The sequence below is a fragment of the Aspergillus steynii genome (assembly GCF_002849105.1).
Source record: "Aspergillus steynii IBT 23096 chromosome Unknown P170scaffold_7, whole genome shotgun sequence".
NCBI lineage: Eukaryota > Fungi > Ascomycota > Eurotiomycetes > Eurotiales > Aspergillaceae > Aspergillus > Aspergillus steynii.
In genome coordinates this window covers 1,641,324-1,660,170 of record NW_020194404.1, presented here as the reverse complement: position 1 = coordinate 1,660,170, position 18,847 = coordinate 1,641,324, and the positions used below count along the sequence as shown (strand labels likewise).

Genomic DNA, 18,847 nt, shown 5'->3' with positions numbered 1-18,847 from the left:
CCAAGCAGACCCAGACAATAAATAACCCCCTGACCGACAGCCTTAGCTCCTAAATTCCCCACTTCAGCGGAGGTCGAAATCTGCGGGTGATCTGAGCCCGAGCGGCTGGATGGCCATTCAGAGGTGATGGATCACTTGTCGCTGAGATCTGGGGGCTTACTTTGAGATGGAAAGAGGTGTTTTCTTCAGGGAGCTTTTCCGAGGTCAACTTTGTGATGATGAAGTCATGATTATCCGGTTGATGAGGTGTCAGGCTGGGCTTGAGAGGGCGGTTGATGTATCCGATTCGGATGGCTTACGGATTCCACCAGTTGGTTGCAGCTGTAGCAAACCAAGTATCGTAGATCTCTAGAACACCCCGAACAATCCTATGTGGAATTCATGATTCCAGCTGTCACAAGATCACCCACCACCCCTAGCGGCACTTTCAGTCACCCACCACAAGCCACACTGCACCCCCACCTCACTAGGACAGCTCAGAGGTGCCGGATGGATCTAGCTGCAGGCTGATATGCCGACCTCTCCACTGCGCAGAGTGAAAGTCTAAGTACAGCAGTCTGGGATGACGTGGAAGCACGTGTTCTTCTCACCGACATGGTTGGTCGGTGGTGAGAGAGGATATTGATAGTCCTAGATTGGGTAGAGGTATTGCATCTGGTGTCTGTCCAGGAACGATGCCTTACGGTGGACTTAGGAGGCTACAATTAATTTAAAGAGGGCATGCGCCGAGGAGAATTGATTGCTCAAACCATATATCTTTTTTCTCTCGCTTATGCTGCATTTGAGCAGTATTAAATTGACTAATATTCCTCTTGCATGTATGATAGCAGATTCTCAAAGCCGACTGCTATGTTCTAGTAGTCATTTGTTTTACAGATTAAAGATCCTTGGTCAAGCGTGTCGGTCGCTGGATCTCTTTTACACTTATCTCTCCTGGGGTCTCAGTAACATTGCTTCATACTACTATGGCTTGGATGTAGGTCGCGAGAGCAGATATTCAGCATCAGCTCTTTCACTTTCCATCGAGCAGACTGCAGAATGATATCATACAGACAATTGAGAGCAGTACCACAATGGGCCGTTTCATATGCCAATAACACAGCACTATGGCCATTCTTTTCGCAGAGCGCATGCATGAGCCAAATACCAATCAAATACCAAATAAGATTTATATATCAATTCGTGAGCGGTAGGTACCACCGAGAAACAGAGCAGCTTCGAATCTTCTGGATTTTCCATGCACGACCCGCATAATTGTAAATAGTTTCACTTGACGTGCTTCGATCTACGTCAGGCCTACCGATAGGGTTTTACCAATGCCTACTTTCATTTTACTATCCTAGTATTTCAAGGAGCCGAGCAAGTCTTTCGGTTTTCATTCAATCCGTCCCAACAGCATCGAAAAATGCCTCTATCGCTTAAGCAGAAAGCGACTTTTGAGACTACCAAGCGCTTCCTAGCCCAGCTCATCAATGAAAATGTGGTGGGAGTTATAGCTATCGAACAACATGAGGACTCGAACAGCAGCGGGCTCATCCATTTGAAGGGAAAAGGCCCCTTCATGGACAAGAACCACGCCGTCAAAGTGCTCATCTGAAAGAGCGCTGAAATTGCTGTGAAGGGTGGGAGTCTGACTTCCATCGTGCGCCCGGAAATCATTCTCCCCCCAGCGATCCTTGAATCATCTAGTACTCAATCTCAAACTTTTGATCCTATTGATTTACTTGAACATGTTCGCCCTTGGATAGCATTTATGGGGGATGATGCTAGCTTCAAAAGATTCAAAGAAGAGCTACGGAGCGCCGCAGATAACCAAGGTCAGTTCGGCCCTAGCGATATCCATGAAGCATCCTAGAGAATATCGTTGTGTAAACTGACTGTAACAACAGAAGTATGGCTTCAGATGAGCCAAAAGCGTCATTTGAAATCTCTCGATTCCACAATGCTTGAATGGGAGCAATCCATAATTTATGGACATCCGACACATCCAGTTCGTTGAGCCTGTATTTTCCCATAAACCTTGCAGACTAACACAATCATCTTCTAATAACTTCATCGCACTTGCATCCCTCTTCCACCAATTAAGCCTGTGACGCCAGCAGATATACATCAAATGCAGAGGCCTAAGATAGCTATCATCTCAGTGCCTCCAGCAGATGTCCGCGTCACTAGAGATTTCCAAGGACTGATGCAGCCACTATTCGAACGACTTGGGATACAACATGACCAAAGTGGGAGGGTCCTCATTCCCTGCTTGGAGCAGCAATTACCAATCATAGAAAGCCACTTTCCCAACATGGCCCTCTTGCAGATAGTTGAAGATTGTGCAAATGCCCAGGCGTCAACAAGAACATTGACCTTGGACCCTGAGCTTGAATTTCCATACAATCTGAAAATGGCTCTCGCTTGTCAAATAACATCTGCCATTCGGACTGTAACACCCTGGACTGCCTGTGGGGGGCCATTCATCTCAGACATTCTAGCGACACTGCTCCCTAGCAACTTCTGGGTGTTCAAAGAGGTAGCATCAGTGACTGGAAGTCAGAAGGATTTTGACATTGCACGTCACATCTCTTGTGTGATTCGAGAAGACCTGGAGCCTCGGGCAAAGGCCAACGGAGAAACACTTGCAGTTGCTGCTGCATTGCAAGAACGAGTTTTTGGGAAAGACTCTACATATCCCGAACTGCTGATGGGTCTCAAGACCGTAGATCAAAAGTTAGAATGGTTTGGCCAGTACGTTGTTTTCAAACCACATACAATGCACACTCTAACGAAATCCACAGCTATATCAGGACTTTGTTTAACGTCTCCCTCCCACCAGCTATCCTACATGGCATCGGCTTGGAACTGCACCCCCAGAACACAGCGGTGCGGATTAACCTGCAGACCGGGAAAGTAAGTGGGTTCGCTATTCGCGACTTTGGCGGCATCAGACTACATGGTCCTACTCTTCGAAGCGAAGGGGTATCTCTCGAATGGGAAGTCCCTGACAGTGGAGCTGTGACGGATGACATTACCTACGTATGGGACCTGGTCAGCCACACTCTCATTCAATGCCATGTAGCGGGTCTTCTTTATGCACTAGGACTGGATCTGTATAACGGATGGGAACTTGTTCGCGTATCGCTCTTTGAGGTGTTGAATGGAATCGATCATCCTAACAGCAAGGTCTTGTATGACTATCTGACCAGGGAAACCATGAAGCTCAAGTGCTTTTTGGGCATGAGATTCCAGGGTGTTTATCGCTCGGTGAGTAATAAAATTGGTACATTTATCGGTTCTGGGTATGCTGACGGTTACTAGAATATCGAGACTGAGGTTCCGAATATTACACTCTCTTGATTTGAGTCATTCTATTCGGAATCCAAGTGGAAGCAGAAAATGCAGAGTTCTAGGGGCGGTGCTCTCGTCTGTTGACTGGACCCTTTATGCGGAGAGCTGGCAATGGGACGACCAGGTATCATTGGGAGGACTAGTCTCATTTTTTTGAAATTTATGACCGTCCGGAGTTTTCCATTAATATTCTGCCTTTCGTGCTGATTATTTAGGTCTCTATTGATACTAATTTTTTTTATAACCGGAATACTAGGAGTTCTAAAAATATCGAGCTATATTCTATAAATATGATTCAGATTACTCAGAAGCAAAAACTAGTCCCATATGGCTTTACAATACCTATCTTCTAGATTATTAATTTCAAGTATTCTCAATACTGGTTAGCTAAAGTATTCCAGTCAAAAAAAATGGCATTCTATAACTCAACTATAGATGGACTTAGTAAGGCCATTAGATAACTAAGGGCTTGGCACCGACAGCCGGAAAGCGCCTCGTGGCTTCCTCTCCGGGACCCTGGAAGATGCATCAATTATGCCTTCGGAACTCGACACCCCCGAGAGTTCCGGTTCCCGAGCCACTTCCTTCGAGAACATCTCGCGGGATCCCCAGGGAATTGCCCTGCAACCCCTCGACCCGGGGGATGAGGATTCGGGAAGCAGTCCGTTTGTGAGCCTTTCGCGGGGGAGTTCCGACTCCGCGCGGCATGGACAGGGCACGAGTGAGCCCCTGCTCCCAACGTCAATGCCGCCTCTTGCTTCCCCGGGAAAGGCGCGAGGTCGGTTCTCCTCCATGATCTCGATTGTCGGCGCGTGGATGAAAGGACCCTCGCCTCCGCGGAAATATCGCATTACGCCGTGGTTCTCTCGCGCCCAGGCGGCCCCTGGTCGTCTCGTGGATCGGTACTTTCCGACCAGGGCGAGGAAAGTGTGGCTTCTTCTGGGCTGCTTGGGGGCTTGGGGGGTCATTTTTCTCAGTTTCCTGCATGCGTCGATTGCCGGTCAGGAGGTCCCGGGGTATGGGAAACCTGTGAAGCTTTCATGTCAGGCTCGGTTGTGGTATGTATGATCTAGTGTTATATTTCCTTTGCATGGATATCTGTGTTGGATGGGCGCAACTGACAGTCATAGGTCCAACGCTACCAACTGCGGTATCAATGGTGATAGTTGTCGCCCTTTCGAGAATGGCGCATTTGCATTCCGGTGTCCGTCCAGCTGCGCAGCAGCGATGGTGCTCGAACCGTATGTTATAGGCCCGGAAGAGATCAACTATCGGAGCCTGGTCATCGGAGGGGCTTCTGAGAATAACGCCGAGCCGGGGATCTATCGTGGTGACTCTGCTATCTGTCCAGCAGCGGTACACGCAGGCTTCGTCAGCGACCAAAAGGGTGGGTGCGGCATTCTCCGTCGCACCGGCGAACGATCCGGCTTTGAGCCCGTTGAGAAAAATGGCATCTCGAGCGTTGGTTTCCCGTCAAACTTCCCCTTATCGTTCACGTTTGGAAGCGAAAGCTCAGACGACGACCCCGAACTCAAATGCCAGGATATTCGGTGGTCGTTGTTTGCATTCTCTCTGGTTGTAACGACGGTGCTGTCGCTCTTCATCACGTCGCCTGCGGCCTTCTACAGCGTGATCTACTTTATAGTATATTTCCAGGTGGCCCTCTCGTCCGATCCGCCTTACTCTCCCGACTATTACGAAATAGTGTCCACTGCACTAGGACGGTTGATTCCTTGTGCTTTCGGGGGATGGGCGATGTACTATTTCTGTGTTCGGCATACGTTGAAAGATCTGGACGCTCATTGGGACAAGACAGTCCTTTGGCTGGGAACCTGCTGGGTTGGAGCGCTCAACACAGACACGTTCGACAAAATCCCGATTTCTCGACTCACTCCTCATGATATTGAGCAGCAGCCTGGGGCCATCCCTGCACTCATAATCATTGTCGGTGTTCTTGTGGCGATCGTGATCACCCAAGCCATTGCCTTCCGCAACGAGGGAAGGATGCCCCGGATGCTCGCGCTATACGGAATTCTGGTGGCCGGCATAATCGCTCTGCTTCTTGTGCCGAACATGAACCTGCGAATCCACCATTATATCCTCAGTCTCCTCTTTATTCCCGGTACCACGCTCCAGACACGTCCTAGCTTGCTGTATCAGGGACTTCTTGTAGGCTTCTTCATCAATGGGATCGCACGATGGGGCTTCGACAGCATCCTTCAGACACCAGGCGCCTTGCTTGATGGTGCTCAGTTGGGTAGTATACTTCCCGAGATTGGCCCACCTCTTGTCCTCACCTCGCAGAACATCGCGTTCGATCTTGCCGGTCTGAAGCCTGAAGCCGATGGAATCAGCGTCTTGGTTAACGATGTCGAGCGATTCCACTCCTTCAAGGCAGACAATGGCTCGGGAGGTATGTTCAATTGGACGCGCCACAGGGCCGACGAGCCCGAGTACTTTCGATTTGGATACGTCAACACCAAAGCGTTGGGCGGCATTTGGTATGAGGACTTCACTAAACCGGTAACCTGGGAGGCCGATGGACGTTGGAATCAATCGGACCGGACTTGAAGACCTTCTTTTGGTGATTCTGGATACACCTATATATACCACTCTTAGACGGATCATTGGTGTCTTTGACTGAAGGCGCCGAGTGTACAGTATTTTTACATTGACGGCCGCTCAATTGGAAAGCAACTCTCGCCCGGCTCTACTTTATCTGCACCTGATCTGCGAAGCATTTTGGATGATTACTCGATATCAATTATTTTAGATGATATAACTATATTCATGCATATGTACCAGAGGTTCGCAGGGTTGCTAAGGTGTAAGGGGGTAATGTTTCCTCGTCTGTGGCTGATATGTAGCGGTGAATGGCGGGTGATGGCCATAGCTCGGCTTCATCGCTCCCACTGCTATTTGGACTTCTGGGTATTGTGTTCCTCATTGTGTCCTTGTGCCTTGAAAATGACGTGCGAGGATCATATCGTAGAGGCTTAGTGTACACGACTCGGGATTGTCAGACTTGATCAATGGTTCCGCATTCTGATACGGTTACCGTCAAGGTGATAATTCACTACTGTGAGCCAAAATAGGAGTGAGAGATACATATCATCGGAGAGCTCAATTTGAGCCAATGCTGAATGCTCTTGATTAATACTGGAATAAGCGTCCAGTATCAGTGTTAGCCTGTAAAATAAAAAAAGGCAATCCCATAATTAAGAGGGGGGGGGGAAACGATACAAAAAAGAAAACACATAAACAAACGAGAGAAACGACAATACAAGCATGTTGCCTGTCAAAAATCAAACCCTCACACTGCCAAACTACATTTTCCATTATCCTTAGAGCATCCCTTACTGGACATGTAGTTCAAGACTACAGTAGAGATAGTAGACATCTTTCACGAAACCGTGGGCGAAAGAGAAGTATAAATCCGAGCCCATAAGCCCCGTTTCAAACCGGCAGGAGTCACCAAAAGTCCAAGACTACGTCGAGAGTTTGAACTTCTACCACAATCATCTCGTTGATCAAAATACTCTACTTTTACTCTTGAATTTTCATCCCTCTACAATGCTTTTCGAACGCGTTATCTAAGCACTTTCTGCGGTCTCTCTTGCCGGTATGGCAATCGCCGACAAGGGGGCCGACAGCGCCGCGACTAATGGCCCTCTACCCATCAGCTACGGCAAATGCTACCGTATCCAAACCAAGGATCGCCAGTGGATGGCCAGAAGGAGCACTGGCTATCAAGGATGGCACTTCGCTTTGTCTGACTCCGACATCTACAAGGTCTGCCAGCATCGTATCGACGGATCTTGCGAATATGATTCTGTACGTGTTGTCCAGAGCGAAGAGGACTTCTTCCTCTGGAGCTTCATCGGCAGCCTTGGCCAGGAACCGAATCTCCTGGCGGGAAGAAATCCCAATGGATGGTTCTACGCCGCTTACGGCGGTTGGGCCAAGTACATCTGGCACTTCCAAGGCCAAGAGGACTGTGGCTTCGATACCAAGCCTTGTGCTATTCGCACCGGCGGCCATAACGGCGATTTGGCCAAAGGTATTGCCGATCACAATGAGCAGTGGCCTGTTTCAACTCCGGATGAGAGCACGGTCTTGCTCTGGTATCATGAAGTGGACTGCCCTGAGTAAGACAAAGCTCAGGGGGGCTAGTGAAATTTGACAAATCTGACCTTGAAGTGTCAAATATGCTCGATGTATACGGTCGTTCGTGGTGAAACTGGCATGAAAGCGCGCTGTGTCGCCAAGGAAGAAAGATGTTTCAGTGTTTCTGGTGCTTTCATGTCATCCGGGGATGTTGTGGGGCTGGGCGATCTTGGTTTTGTTTAGCTAGAATAGTGTTAGCAATCTATTGATCTGGGGTACATCGCTTGTTGAATTAGCAGTGTGCATTCTCTATTCTTCCTCTCGAACCTACAGAACGAGGCCGGCGAAACGCTTCAATTCGGCGATCTAGGAGACCTAGCAAAAGAAGAGGCACAATTAAACATAATACCAGATCATTAGATATATTAAAGGATATTCAATACGGTTAATTTAAACAACTGTAAAACAAAAGTAAGGGGTAGAGAAAGCAAATAAAATTGATATACTTTAGCTTAGGCTGTGCCTTGGTAGGGCTATTAGTAGGATTATGATTAAGGTTATTAATAAAAATATAACCTTGCCTTTATTAAGTATTCCTGTATACGACAAGTAGGTATGAAGGTACTTTGTAGTATAGATGCATGTTATGGTGCTAGCCAGGTGACGGCCTCAGCCTGACCTGACTGGGGGGTGCAAGCGAACGTGTCAGACTAGGAGCATCGTCGATAAGCTGCATGGTCGCGAGATCATAACTTCACTAGTTCTCTTCGGAGATACTGATCAATGGTTGTGTGGAGCCTCTCCAGATCGACAACAGTTTGCCCTTCCTATTGGACAAGGCGAGATAAAACAGAATTGGCCAACATTCCACCTCAGCATTGAAGACAGCACAGCCAGCCTCCTCACAGATTCACCGAGTTTATTGAATCTTGCCTCTCCCCACATTCAAATCGTATGCCTTGTCCTACATTCCCTGATCGGGATCCTCATGTACGCGAGGGGCATAACACTGTATCTTGAATACGATAAATCACAGGTCATACTGTAAGGCTAGAAATGGGTTTCTTTCTTGCCTTTTCAATGTTTCTTATCCGAATCGTCAGCTTGTGCTCATGACTCAGGGCGACTATTTTTCGCTATAAAGCTTGGTCGACCCATCCGATTTGGACTCATTCCATTTCCATTGATTCGATAGTTTGTTCACATACCGGTCCATTTCGTTGGCCAAAATTTGCGAGGTCTCATAGCGGCTGAGAAGGGCGATGAGCTGGACTTGGAACCTTGCGTCACTCGAGTCCATAAATGGCGCTGATACATGTAGATCCTATGCGGGCATTATGTACTGCCCCCGAGGTATTTTCATTAGGCGCAACTATAAAGTCAGCTTCGGAATACTCTGGCTTCTAAGCCATAGCAACCTCTTCTCATTGCCGTACAACAAACCAGTTCAAACCTTTCTTTCTCTGAACCTCTATCTTCGCCACCCAACATGCGGATCCACAGTCTCCTTGTGGTCTTTGTACCTTTCGCCATGGCTTCCTCTATTGGGAACAGGGCGTCCGATACGCTGGCCGCAAGAGAATGTAACCAAGACGCTTAATGGACATGTGGTGAGCGATCCACTGCATGCGAAAAGGCCGAAAAGAACAAGGCTACCCAGAAAGTCCACGATGAGTGTGGAGACGCCCACGGCGACAAGTGGTTGACTTGTTTCCAACTCAACGGAGGTTACAGTACCAAGAAATGCCATATTGAAGCTAGAGCTTGTGTTGTGAGTGACCTTACATTAGCATTAGAGTGGCTACAGCCCGTACTGATATGCATCGGCGTGGAAAGGAAGCTACAGGTTGTGTGTGTGGCGGCAACTGGTGTCGGTGATTGGTGTTTGCATCTATGCGTCAGAGATAGATTCATGATACCTACCTAGTACGCATTGTACTCCTGTCTGTCATGTTTCTATACTTCAAATGATGCTATGTGCTGGTTGGTATTGCCGTCTTTACAACTTAGCTATGCGTATCTATAGCCTCGACATCGGTTTTCCGCGTCAAACGCCGGTTTTCCCGATGTCATCATGCGAATGCAGAGGAATTGAGTCTTTCTTAACATGTACAATTTCGTGCCATTTGCCAAGTATCCATGAAATCCAAATTTCAGGTCCTGGCCCTTCGGGCCTTTGGTGTGTCCCTCCACTAGCCGTGTGCACTGGCAGTTCTACTGCCAACATCATATTTGCCCTCAGGACGATTCAAGTTTAAACGACCAAATACCTCGCCAAATAAATAGGACTGGAATAATTCATCTGGTTAAACGGGGTGGGTTAGTCCACAAACTGTCTGAGTGGTACAGTATTTACTTGAAGCAAATCCATCCCAGTGTTGCTTACCTGGCATTCAGGGTCGGGCATGTAACCGCATGTTTTTAGTTAGCTAGCTTGCGTCAACCCCTGTGTGAGAAGAGCCGTAAGACATCTTCTCAAGCCATATCCTCTTGGAATCATATAAACCGTGAATGGGGGATCCATGTCTCAGATGACTCTTTATTCGATCTTAACTACAGCGATGGGCTGGATTTCTACGGGTTATCAGGTTTTGATTGCGATGTATTTGCGCCGCCCTCCGACAGACCAGGGTCTCTAGCCAACCTACCTGTTGCCTTCGCCTAGAATATGGCGGAAGGAACACGTAGCCCGGGGGATTAACTTGATCTAAGCAATATAAAACAATATCTCTTTCACCCGCACAACCCACAACCAACCTCCAAAGCTCATCGCTCCAAAAATCTTGGGGCTATGCGTAATACAAAGCTCCCACGGCGCATCCCTGCCCGGCCCCCTGGGGATCATCCACTACTGTCTGCTGAAGAGTAAGTTCGGTTGAGTGTGTATATTTCCTAATATTCTTTATATACCATGACAACGGAAATCCGTATTTCTCATACACATCATGAATGAAGGTCTGAATTGCTGAAGTATCTGGAATCTGTGGCCCCCAGGGTATTCCTACCTGAGTCCTCGTAGCGATACCGTTAACTTCCGATATCCTGATACCGAGGGTGGTTGAATTTTGATAACGTGGTCATTTTGGTCTGACAGGTATATATAGCCTAATGATACGAGTCGGCGGGAAACAAATCCTTCTTCTTTATAATACCTACATGAAGCTTAAGTTATCACTGTCGTCAGTGTAACCGGTCCTTGCGTGAGACAGGCCTTGATTGATCCACTTAAGTCAGCTTAGTCCCCACTGGCACTCCCCCGAGGTCTCCCTATCTCTATTTTTATGTCCTTGCCCAGGGCCCAGGGGTATCCTGCGGGTTTGGGTGGGTTCCATCCGGCTTGGAATCAATAATGTGGCAGTTAGTCATTCGATGACCGGAAGGATCGAAGGGGGTACCCAGCCACTACATATGCAAGGGGTACAGGTTTAGGCTCCGCCCCTGCGCCCCCTGCGTTCAGTGGAGTGCGCTGTGAAGACCTTTCCTCTGTATGGGTTAGGAATTTGGAAGACTCTGCAAACCTTATAGTTAGCTGGTGCCGCTATTCCTTATTGGTATCTAAGTAAGGCTCCGTGGTGAAGTAAACAAATGCCATTTACCCTGCAAACATTATAAGAGAAATATCATACGTCTTGTTCAATTTTCCAAACTCCCCCCCCTGCTCTACTTCTATACATCCGTCACCCTTCGCTCTACCTTTTTCATCCTGATCGGTTACCACTACGCCACAGCATCGAGACGCTAGTTACCCCGACCAAATCACTTCCCACAATTGTACTTTGCGTCAACTGAGCAGGCAGCATGAAAAGCCGCCTTTCCCTCGTTTTAGCAACCAGTAGTCTAATCTGGACTGCTGCCATCGCCGGTCCAAAGATCAGGTGCGTCGATGACGCAAAGTGCATCAGTTATGAAGAGAATCCTGCCTGGGGATGTAAGGACGGTTACCAAAAAGGATGATCAACATAGCACACCATACCCCAGTGCTATTTTGCCAAAGGGATTGCAACGATGCTGAGCAAAAGCAATGTGATGCGGAGTTGTGCACCAGAAACAAGCACGATTGTGACGAATACCACTCAACTAGGGTGTCATTTTGCAGGCGTGCACGACAACTTTGCGATGGTCCTGTGAAGACAGAGGAAAAGATCTGCACCCTCCAAGACATGGGCCAGCCTGTAAGATATGTCAGCACGGCTGGGGTTTGTTCAATCGATGATAGCGTCGACCTGCCCAAGTATGGGTCTGGCGATGAGACAATAAGCTTCGTTGTGAATTTGGTACGCAGCAGTGCCGTATCTCAGGGTCACCATGACGATCTGGTACAGACTCTGAGATTCACGTGTGATCATCTTTCAACGCATGGTGCATCTGGGTATACTGAAAAGGTTCGCAACACCGAGGGGTTGATCCACTGGGGCAGGGGGAAGGCCATATACGGCATGACCCATGATCGAGCTGTGTTTGATGGCCTTGTCAAAACTGCGAAGCAAGCCTGTGCGCAAGAGCAACGTGCCTTTGGCCTTGAAACTATATTTGAGAGTGAAAAGTCTAAGAACGCGTTGGACCCCCGGTCCTTGATTTAGATCTTGACAGTGATTGCCAACATCTATCTAAGCTTGCTGTATGTTGCGTTTCTTGTTTTGTTTGAATACCTTTTGTATACAAACCTTGTTTTTCTTCAATAGCTGCATGTTATCATTAGGAACGATGGGTTAGCATCTTCATTCAAGCAAGCAGACCTTTCGGCTGTTCAAAACACAGTGAAGCATACTTGTTGGTATAATTAAGTTATTAGGTGTAGAGTAATAAGCGTTTTATTCACCTGTGCCACTTTACTCTCCAAATCTCTTAGACATACCTACGAGAAAGCACAGGGGAGCCTATTAGCCGTTCTTGTAGAAGTAACAGAACATACTGATCTGTATTGTCAGTTTCTGGCATCGGCGGATATTTCTCACGCCCATATAAACTAAGGTAGTGGTAGCAACAGCTAGGCTGTATGTGCTTCTAACCCAATTATTGCCAGGGAATATTTTGGCACATACTAGACGGGATTAGTATGACTTTGTGGGTATAACATCTGCTCGGCCGGGACGCATATTAATAACTTAGTAAGTAATGATTTTTAGTATTATTTATTAAATAAGGTCCTGAGTACTCTTAAGGCAACAGCACCTAGAAGAGGGTATTCTCTGTTGTGTTAGATATTCTGATATATAGAGGTACATATATGTCGGCGCAGACTGAAGTCAACCTCGTGAATGCAACCCAGAGTCACCGAAACGCCATGACACCAAGCATAGACGAGACATGCTTATACAGGGAAATCACCAATATACTCCAAACCAGTGGAGATCCGAGAACCCAAAGAACGAAAAAGTCAGATCAGAAAAGAAAGAGACCCTCTAAACAGCCGGCATTTATGTCCAGTTCTTACTATAATCATTACACCCCACTTGGACGACCTTCTGCTCTCCGCCGTCGGAAATGACCAGGGCCGTCAATTTGCCGCCCTCGACGCACCCGGTGTCGAGGCCTTTGGTGTACGTTTTCAAGGAAAGGGAGCTGTACGAATCGTGTCCATAGATGACAGTGGTCAGCATGGATTTCGGGTCCTCGACGGTCTTCTCCACGCTGGAGTAAAGGAGTGACTGTTGTTTGTTGTATAACTGGAGCGGGTTGTTAGTAATCTGTGGGCGAAAAGGGGCTAGTGAGGGGAGTTCACCTTTGTCCAGTGCGTGCCGACCTGCGACGAGCTAGGGACGTGACGCTCCAGGTCAATGGTGATCATGTTCATGGCACTGAACGGGTCCTGCTTCTCGAGATCGACACCCGGCACGAGACCGCCGTGGACCACAACCGTTTGTCCCAGACCCTTGATCTGGCCGATGTTCAGGATCACCGGGCAGGTGTCCAGCCATTTCGCCTGCTCATCGCTCATTTCCCGGGCCAATTTCCGGCCGCTCGGGTCCTGTCCGAAGTCGTCTTCATCGTCCTGCGAAAGATCCTCGAGGATTTTGGCCGCGATCAGGTCGTGCCGAAGAACCAGGATGCGATCCTCGTGGTTGCCGCGGACACACGAGGCGGAGTATTTGCGGACGAGATCGACAACACCCAAACTGTCGGGGCCCTTGTCGATCAAGTTACCGGTGAAAACGAGGTGGTCGGAGTCTTCGTCAAATTCAATTTGCTCGAGGAGGGTTTCCACTGATGCGAGAAAGGAGAGTAAGCCATGGTGCTTGGATGATAAAATAAGAGAGAAAGGGGGATCCAGGTCCGGAGTAAAGGCTGTACGCACACTCTTCCTTGCACCCATGCACGTCGCCGATCATGATCAGCCGCCGTTGATTGAGTTGGTTCGGTTCAGCGGCCTTCTCCGCGGGCAGATAGGACGGATCCAAATCTCTCAGCTGCACGATATTATCGAAGGTCGGCAGGGCGTTCGATCCGAACCAGCCTCCGACCTCGTCCTTGACCTGCGGGTCGAGCGATCGCAGAAGCGCCGAATGTTCCTGCAGGCGCGGCGACAGGACAAAATGCCAGCCGACGAAACACGAGACGAGCAGGGTCAGGTAGACGACGACATATCGACGGAATCGCGGCGCCGTCACGATGGACGTGACCATCTGGATCCAGCGAGGCGATTCCGGGCGTTCGGAGGAGGAGGTCGGAAGGTGCGAGTATTTGGTGCCCGTCTGCCATTCGTTCCGCACGTAGTCGATCAGGGGACGAGTAAATCGGGCGAGTCGGTAGGAGGGACCGGACTGATGGTACAACCCATCATCGGAGGTGTCGTCGGACATGTCGATGTTCTCGTGACTTGTATAATTGGTCATGTTGCGGTGGTGGAGAGAGAGGGAGGGGACGGTTTGTAGACACCAGGTCTCTTATCTCTTGTCTCTCCCTCTGGCTCAGGTGGTCGTTGGGTCGGTATGGTATTTTTCCCTTTTTTTTTTCTGAGGGTTGGTTTTCTGATATTCCCGATCTAGGGGGATCCGAGAAGACGACGGGGAGGAAAGGGTCGTCAAGGGACCAGGAACGTGAGGCGGCAGAGGCAACGAACGATGAGCATTCCCATGGAACGAAGGGAACCGAGCGAGCGAGAGAAAGACAGCGCGAATGCAATGCCTGTTCGCCCTCTCGATGTGACACCTCCGTCCGCTTACCGCTGACTAACCCCGTATTGTCGCCACCGACGAATCCCATCGCCGATCCGGAATGCGCCTTCCCCGGTGGGGTTTAGCGCGGCGGCCTAATTTTAGATTAGCTAATCCACCCGGTACCGTAAGTTGCCCGAATACAAGAATCCGTCGGCTACGGAGTTCCTCTTCCTACGCAGTACTAGTAGTAGTAAGTACTACGAGGTAACTGCATTGTCCTTATGCTGTGCACAACCCAACTCCTAACCTCCTAGTTCCAGCGTCCCCGGCCCCGTAGGGCTACACGAGGCTAAACTAGGCCCTGCTAGGTTTGGTCCACAGGGGGCGGTGTTTAACCCGACGAGGCAGTGCTCTCGTTTAGCTGAAACTCGACGGGCCAGATATACGATCCGTCTTCCCCTATTCGAGCTTTTTCTTGGCTGTTGACTTCTGCCTGCAGTCGGTTAGACCTTCAGCCCTAGTTGGTCCGCATGTCGATGCAGGTAGGTATGTAGGTCTACGGGGGATGAGTTGTTCGGGACTAGGACTGTCTAATGTCTATGCATGGTGGATTGAGATGAATCCTTTCATAAGATGATGTGATTGCTTGGCCAACGATGGGGTGGAGCGTAGCCATTTGACCATTGGTTGGTTTATTATTGTTATTGGGTGTTGGAGGTAGTACAAGAGATAACAACTGAACAATGAACATTGGACGGGTCAATAGAATACCTATGCCGACATGGTCTGGTATACATACAATGTACAATGGGTGCACGTTCGTTCTTTTTGTATTGTACGGATCATATGGATTGTATGGATAGGACAATTCATTGTTCCGTCGTTCCGGATGCTTGCTTTTTCTTGGTCTTTTCTTTTCTTTCCAGGACTACTTGCTGACTGGCACTTGGTGTCAGCTTTTGAGTATGAATCATACTGGTTGCCCTTCTTCTTGCTATATCCAGGCTGTCTTGTATAACATGGGTAGGTCTACCTAGCCTAGCCCTAACCCCAGCTGAATCCAGTAGAAAAGTATTGTGCACTGAATTTTAAGAACCTGTCTTTCTAATATACAACAAAGATAACACATCAATATCATGAGAAATGGTCGCAGGGACGCAAGCTCCGTCAGCCAGAGGAAAAAGAAAGGTTATTACCGAAACTGCTCGTAGTACTCCACCTCCGCTCGTCGCCGGTTCACCTTCTCAATGATGCTGGCATCGTACACCTCCTCTAGCGTCTTCGCACCCGAAAGCACCTGTTTCTCATGCACCGCCGCCTCCTCCTTGGTCATGCAGACCAGGTCAGCCAGCGGCAGCCGGATGAATCGCTGGCCTTCCTTCTCCCACTGCGCGTCAGGCGCAAAGCCCTCGGCCGGGCGCGTCCACGGCGCCAGCACCAGCCGGCTGGGAAGGCCGCTGACGGCGCTCTTCCCGCGCCAGATCTCGTCCACGATGTACCCGACGTCCTCTTTGCTGATGGGGAGGCGCAGACCGACGATCTGCCGCCCGGCGTCGACGCGCGTCAACCGCTCCATGAACCCCTGCAGGGCCGTCTGGATGCCGTCGTAGAGCTTCTCGCGGCCCTTGCCGCCGCCCCCGAGGCTGTAGTCGATGGGGTAGCCCGCGATGTCGCAGATGACGTGGTTGGCGACGGTGTAGCCGAAGACGGCCGGCATGGTGCCCAGCACGGGGAGGATGCGGGCCCGGAAGTCAGGCAGCACGCTGAGCTCGCCGACCTCGCCCTTGGAGAACTCGTCCTCCGCGAGGGGCAGGAGCGTCGCTTTGCCAGGGCCCGGGCGCTCGGTCGAGAAGACCACGGGGATGCCGGAGTTCACGCCGAGCAGTTTTAGGCGGCGGCGGGTGCTGCGCGAGAGCCGGTCGTCCGTGCTCTCGGAGATGTCGCCGACGGTCACGCGCGTGGGATCGGACTTGCATCCGGCGCCCATGGATGAGATGACGGGGATGGAGTGCGCGTGGCAGTAGTGCAGGAGTTCGACCTTCGAGGTGATGTTGTCGATGCAGTCGAGGACGTAGTCGGGTTTGCGGCCCTTGTCGGGACCCTCGAAGGTCCACGGGGCCAGCAGGTTGTCGGCGACGTCTCCACCGAAGAGTTCGTTGCGGCAGTCGAATTGCGTCCAGGGCGTGATCTGCTCGAGCCGCCGGCGGATGCAGTGCACCTTGGGGGTTCCCACGTCGGCCAGGGTGGCGAGGGCGTGTCGGTTCAGCGAGGAAAGCGTCGCCTGGTCGAAGTCAATCAGACGGAGTTTGGCCACGCCCGAGCGAGCGAGGGAGGCGGCCGCGTGCGATCCAACACCACCACATCCAACCACTATCACGAACGAGGAGCGGAGTTTCGCAAGGCCTTCATCGTTGAGGAAAACGCGGTTTCGGGCAAGTTGTTCGAGGATCAGGTCTAGATGATAAGAAGTTAGCGGTGTTCTAGACAATCGCAAAGAGGAGGGATGGTACCATCGTCGTAATCGCCTTGTTGCGCCCTGCGCGCAAGAGCTGCACTGCGCTGATCTTCCTGGCTCAGATGCGACGGGATCGAAGCCCCCCCGAACTCTGTCAGCTGTGTAGAATTTCCCCCGTTAGCTGGCCGGCCCCGTTGCGCATTGCGTCGTGCGGTGGGAATTATACCTTCTCTGCATGGTGTCGCTCGTTAATGTCCGGGATGGAATCCTTGAGCTCCGACACCGCCTCTTTTCGCTTGTATGCCTGGTAGCCGAATATAGCGCCTGCGACTGCAGCTCCCGATAGCACAGCGGTGGCAGCAAGCTGCGACTTATGGGATGACATTCTCGTCAGGAATTGCTCCGGTGGTGTGTTCGTCACAAGTACTCCGGCGGCGGGCGACTTTTAAAGTCTTTGATTCACGATCTCTACGACGGTCCGTTAGAAATACATGCCCGATCCTCTTTTTTTTTTTTTTTTTTTTTTTTTTTTTCACTGACGTGGTCACCGACGGACGTGGCCGAACTAAATCACACTATCCTGAAACCTGGAAAAAAGAGTCCACTTACCATATTCAACCTTAGACTGGCGATTGACTTGTTCATTGACATTCTTCGAAAGGTCCAAAGTTCACGGCGGGCGGAACTGCCAGAGGTCACGTGGACCGGTCGGTCTTTTCTCGTCGCGTCATTCCCACGGCGTCTTCGTCAACACAAGAGTTCATCAGGTACGTTGCCCTCTCTCTCACGACGCGATTATCAAGTCAATGTCTAACTCTGTCTGTCTAGTCTGATGAAGACCCTCTTGCGATATCTCAATGATGATAATCAAACACATGAGCAACTCATGACACCTCCCTGTATCGCATCCGACAGGACGAATACAGCCGATGGACTCCATCCTTGGCGCTTGCGTCGAATGGAAGGAGACATTGGCGCGGGGTGGGTGATTGAGACAAGAACAGAGATCTAAGGGATTCCGCAAGAGCTCATGTCTGGTCTTATTCTTTGATGTTGGAGGGGATCAGATGCTTCCTCAACACTGGTAGAAATTATGCACTGACATCCAGCTTGTCGTTTATTTCTATTTTTTTTTCTTTCCTTACTCCTTTCCTCTCGAGAATTATTGGGAAAACCCAGGAAAATCCGCTAAGGAACACTCGGGGCTACATAACACTGTCTATATGAAGGCGGTCATCCCCCCTATTACCTCTTGATCAAGATCCTCTCCTGAATATCCACCCTCAAACATACAGACCTTACACCAACACATCTCCATCCAAGCCAAAGCCTCCACCATGATGACAAACATTATCTCAACACTCCGAGGATGGTTTCTTCATTGCTCCGTCTGTTTCCTCGCAGTAACGATGTCGAGCATACCGATGAAGAGTGAAAAAAACCAAAGGTAGTTTTCAATCTGACTCGGTGGCTTTGTGAATGCACTTTTCTTTTGCCCTAACTATTATCATTTGTGTCTTTTGTCTTCGGATATCTGAAGAGTTCATGTCTTGAGGGGGAAATTTCCTGGATTTGCTAGTGACTAATTATATGGCAGATGCTAATCACAGGGATAGTTTCATTTGTCAAGTGAAGTACTGCATGGATGTACATGTACATACAGACCAACAGAATCTCGTGTATCGAACTTTGAACTGAACCACGTCCAAATATATCGATCTCAACTAATCCCTTAGAAGACAGGAAATCCTTCTCTATTCTCTCTCTCTCTTTTTCTTTTGTCTTTGATTTTATTTCTGTTCTCTTGTCTATCATCCCAGCCCAGTGACGAGGTAATTACCAAAAGCCAAAA

At 49.6% G+C, this 18,847-nt stretch overlaps 6 protein-coding genes across 6 annotated transcripts; 4 read left to right on the top strand and 2 right to left on the bottom strand.

Moving 5' to 3' along the window:
* Positions 1 to 1,609: 1,609 nt before the first annotated feature.
* Positions 1,610 to 3,345, top strand: P170DRAFT_364958 (uncharacterized protein; the record flags this gene model as incomplete). The annotated part of the gene is made up of 5 exons (XM_024844676.1): positions 1,610 to 1,817; positions 1,890 to 1,990; positions 2,087 to 2,736; positions 2,787 to 3,252; positions 3,307 to 3,345. Coding segments are annotated over 5 exons (1,464 nt in total), but the record flags the coding sequence as incomplete, so codon positions are not given.
* A 532-nt stretch (positions 3,346 to 3,877) lies between these two features.
* On the top strand, positions 3,878 to 6,093 carry P170DRAFT_390123 (LCCL domain protein). Its single transcript, XM_024845893.1, has 2 exons — positions 3,878 to 4,394; positions 4,467 to 6,093. The coding sequence occupies exons 1-2, from the start codon at positions 4,081 to 4,083 to the stop codon at positions 5,905 to 5,907; spliced, it is 1,755 nt and encodes a 584-aa protein (XP_024701172.1). The 5' UTR covers positions 3,878 to 4,080; the 3' UTR covers positions 5,908 to 6,093.
* An 867-nt stretch (positions 6,094 to 6,960) lies between these two features.
* P170DRAFT_429046 (uncharacterized protein) lies at positions 6,961 to 7,488 on the top strand (the record flags this gene model as incomplete). Its single annotated transcript, XM_024847873.1, has 1 exon — positions 6,961 to 7,488. One exon carries the CDS (start codon positions 6,961 to 6,963, stop codon positions 7,486 to 7,488), a length of 528 nt encoding a protein of 175 aa, XP_024701171.1.
* Positions 7,489 to 11,241: 3,753 nt separating this feature from the next.
* On the top strand, positions 11,242 to 12,023 carry P170DRAFT_429045 (uncharacterized protein; the record flags this gene model as incomplete). Its single annotated transcript, XM_024847872.1, has 2 exons — positions 11,242 to 11,318; positions 11,438 to 12,023. The coding sequence occupies 2 exons, from the start codon at positions 11,242 to 11,244 to the stop codon at positions 12,021 to 12,023; spliced, it is 663 nt and encodes a 220-aa protein (XP_024701170.1).
* A 566-nt stretch (positions 12,024 to 12,589) lies between these two features.
* P170DRAFT_439570 (putative serine/threonine-protein phosphatase) lies at positions 12,590 to 14,551 on the bottom strand. The gene is made up of 3 exons (XM_024849871.1): positions 13,739 to 14,551; positions 13,166 to 13,647; positions 12,590 to 13,109 (listed from the first exon to the last, which is right to left on the bottom strand). Exons 1-3 carry the CDS (start codon positions 14,274 to 14,276, stop codon positions 12,861 to 12,863), a joined length of 1,269 nt encoding a protein of 422 aa, XP_024701169.1. The 5' UTR covers positions 14,277 to 14,551; the 3' UTR covers positions 12,590 to 12,860.
* A 993-nt stretch (positions 14,552 to 15,544) lies between these two features.
* P170DRAFT_439569 (tRNA threonylcarbamoyladenosine dehydratase) lies at positions 15,545 to 17,626 on the bottom strand. The gene is made up of 4 exons (XM_024849870.1): positions 17,605 to 17,626; positions 17,222 to 17,463; positions 17,051 to 17,153; positions 15,545 to 16,994 (listed from the first exon to the last, which is right to left on the bottom strand). Exons 2-4 carry the CDS (start codon positions 17,378 to 17,380, stop codon positions 15,733 to 15,735), a joined length of 1,524 nt encoding a protein of 507 aa, XP_024701168.1. The 5' UTR covers positions 17,381 to 17,463; positions 17,605 to 17,626; the 3' UTR covers positions 15,545 to 15,732.
* Positions 17,627 to 18,847: the final 1,221 nt, after the last annotated feature.